Source organism: Austrofundulus limnaeus, unplaced genomic scaffold (genome assembly GCF_001266775.1).
Source record: "Austrofundulus limnaeus strain Quisiro unplaced genomic scaffold, Austrofundulus_limnaeus-1.0 Scaffold1400, whole genome shotgun sequence".
Classification (NCBI taxonomy): domain Eukaryota; kingdom Metazoa; phylum Chordata; class Actinopteri; order Cyprinodontiformes; family Rivulidae; genus Austrofundulus; species Austrofundulus limnaeus.
The window spans coordinates 1-1022 of record NW_013953802.1 but is presented as its reverse complement, the minus strand read 5'-3'; the positions used below and the strand labels follow the sequence as shown (position 1 = coordinate 1022).

Below are 1022 nucleotides of genomic sequence, written 5' to 3'. Positions count from 1 at the left end.
GTTTTACATTCATTTTATTTCCTTTTCATTATGTTTTTTTTTTCTCCTTTTTGTTAATGGTTGCTATTTTACAAGATCAACAATTCTTATGTGAATATTTTACTAAAAACCAAACTTGTCAATTATCAGGTGCCCTACGAGGAGCTGGGTGGGAAAACATTGGTGATGTCTGTGTATGACTATGACCGCTTCTCCAAACATGATGTCATTGGGGAGGTGAAGATACCCATGAACACCATTGACCTCGGACGTCCAATCGAAGAATGGCGGGACCTGGAAAGTGCTGACCAAGAGGAGGTGCTGCTCAAAATCATGCAGATTAAAGCTGTGTTTCAAAGATTGTGTTATCAAAATGATAGATTTTTGTATATTTTCTGATGAGCATGTCTAATTTTCTGCTGCTCAGCCTGAGAAACTTGGAGACATTTGCATCTCTCTCCGTTACGTCCCCACTGCTGGAAAACTCACCGTCTGCATCCTGGAGGCAAAGAATCTGAAAAAAATGGACGCCTGTGGTTTATCCGGTAAATTATCATTACGATCACTGATATCATGATAACCCTAAAATTTGGATTGGTGCACATATATTGACAACATTCAGGGTTTTAAAATGTATTTTCTTTAGGCTGAAAATAAAAACAGTCACATTGTTCCCCTCTAAAACAATCTTTTTCTTTAAGAAAATAATAAGCACTTGTAATTAGAAAATGACTTTTGTTGTGTAAAACAAGTTTTCAGGCACTTTTATAATGACAGTAAACTCAAACTCTAAAGACTTGAATGATAAAGCATACAGTTACATGTAAATAGCATATGTAAGAATGAACGGTTGAGTTATTTCAGCACTTACTTTCAATAAATCCAAACATGCATTTACACTTTTCTACGATGTAGTATTAGGGCCACATTATGAGTTTTTTTTTTTAAAATTATGAGATTAAAGTCGTAATATTATGAGAATAAAGTCAATATTATGAGAATAAAATCATAATATTATGAGATTAAAGTCGTAATATTATGAG

At 33.9% G+C, this 1022-nt stretch overlaps 1 protein-coding gene across 4 annotated transcripts in view; it reads left to right on the top strand.

The window, feature by feature from the left end:
* Positions 1-524, top strand: part of LOC106535273 (synaptotagmin-2) — a gene marked incomplete at its 3' end in the record, with an annotated part of 18199 nt that extends 17675 nt beyond the window's left edge. For all 4 annotated transcript variants that reach the window (XM_014032247.1, XM_014032244.1, XM_014032245.1 and 1 more), the window contains 2 exon segments: positions 130-297; positions 407-524. In XM_014032247.1, the coding sequence (XP_013887701.1) occupies positions 130-297; positions 407-524 (286 nt within the window).
* Positions 525-1022: the final 498 nt, after the last annotated feature.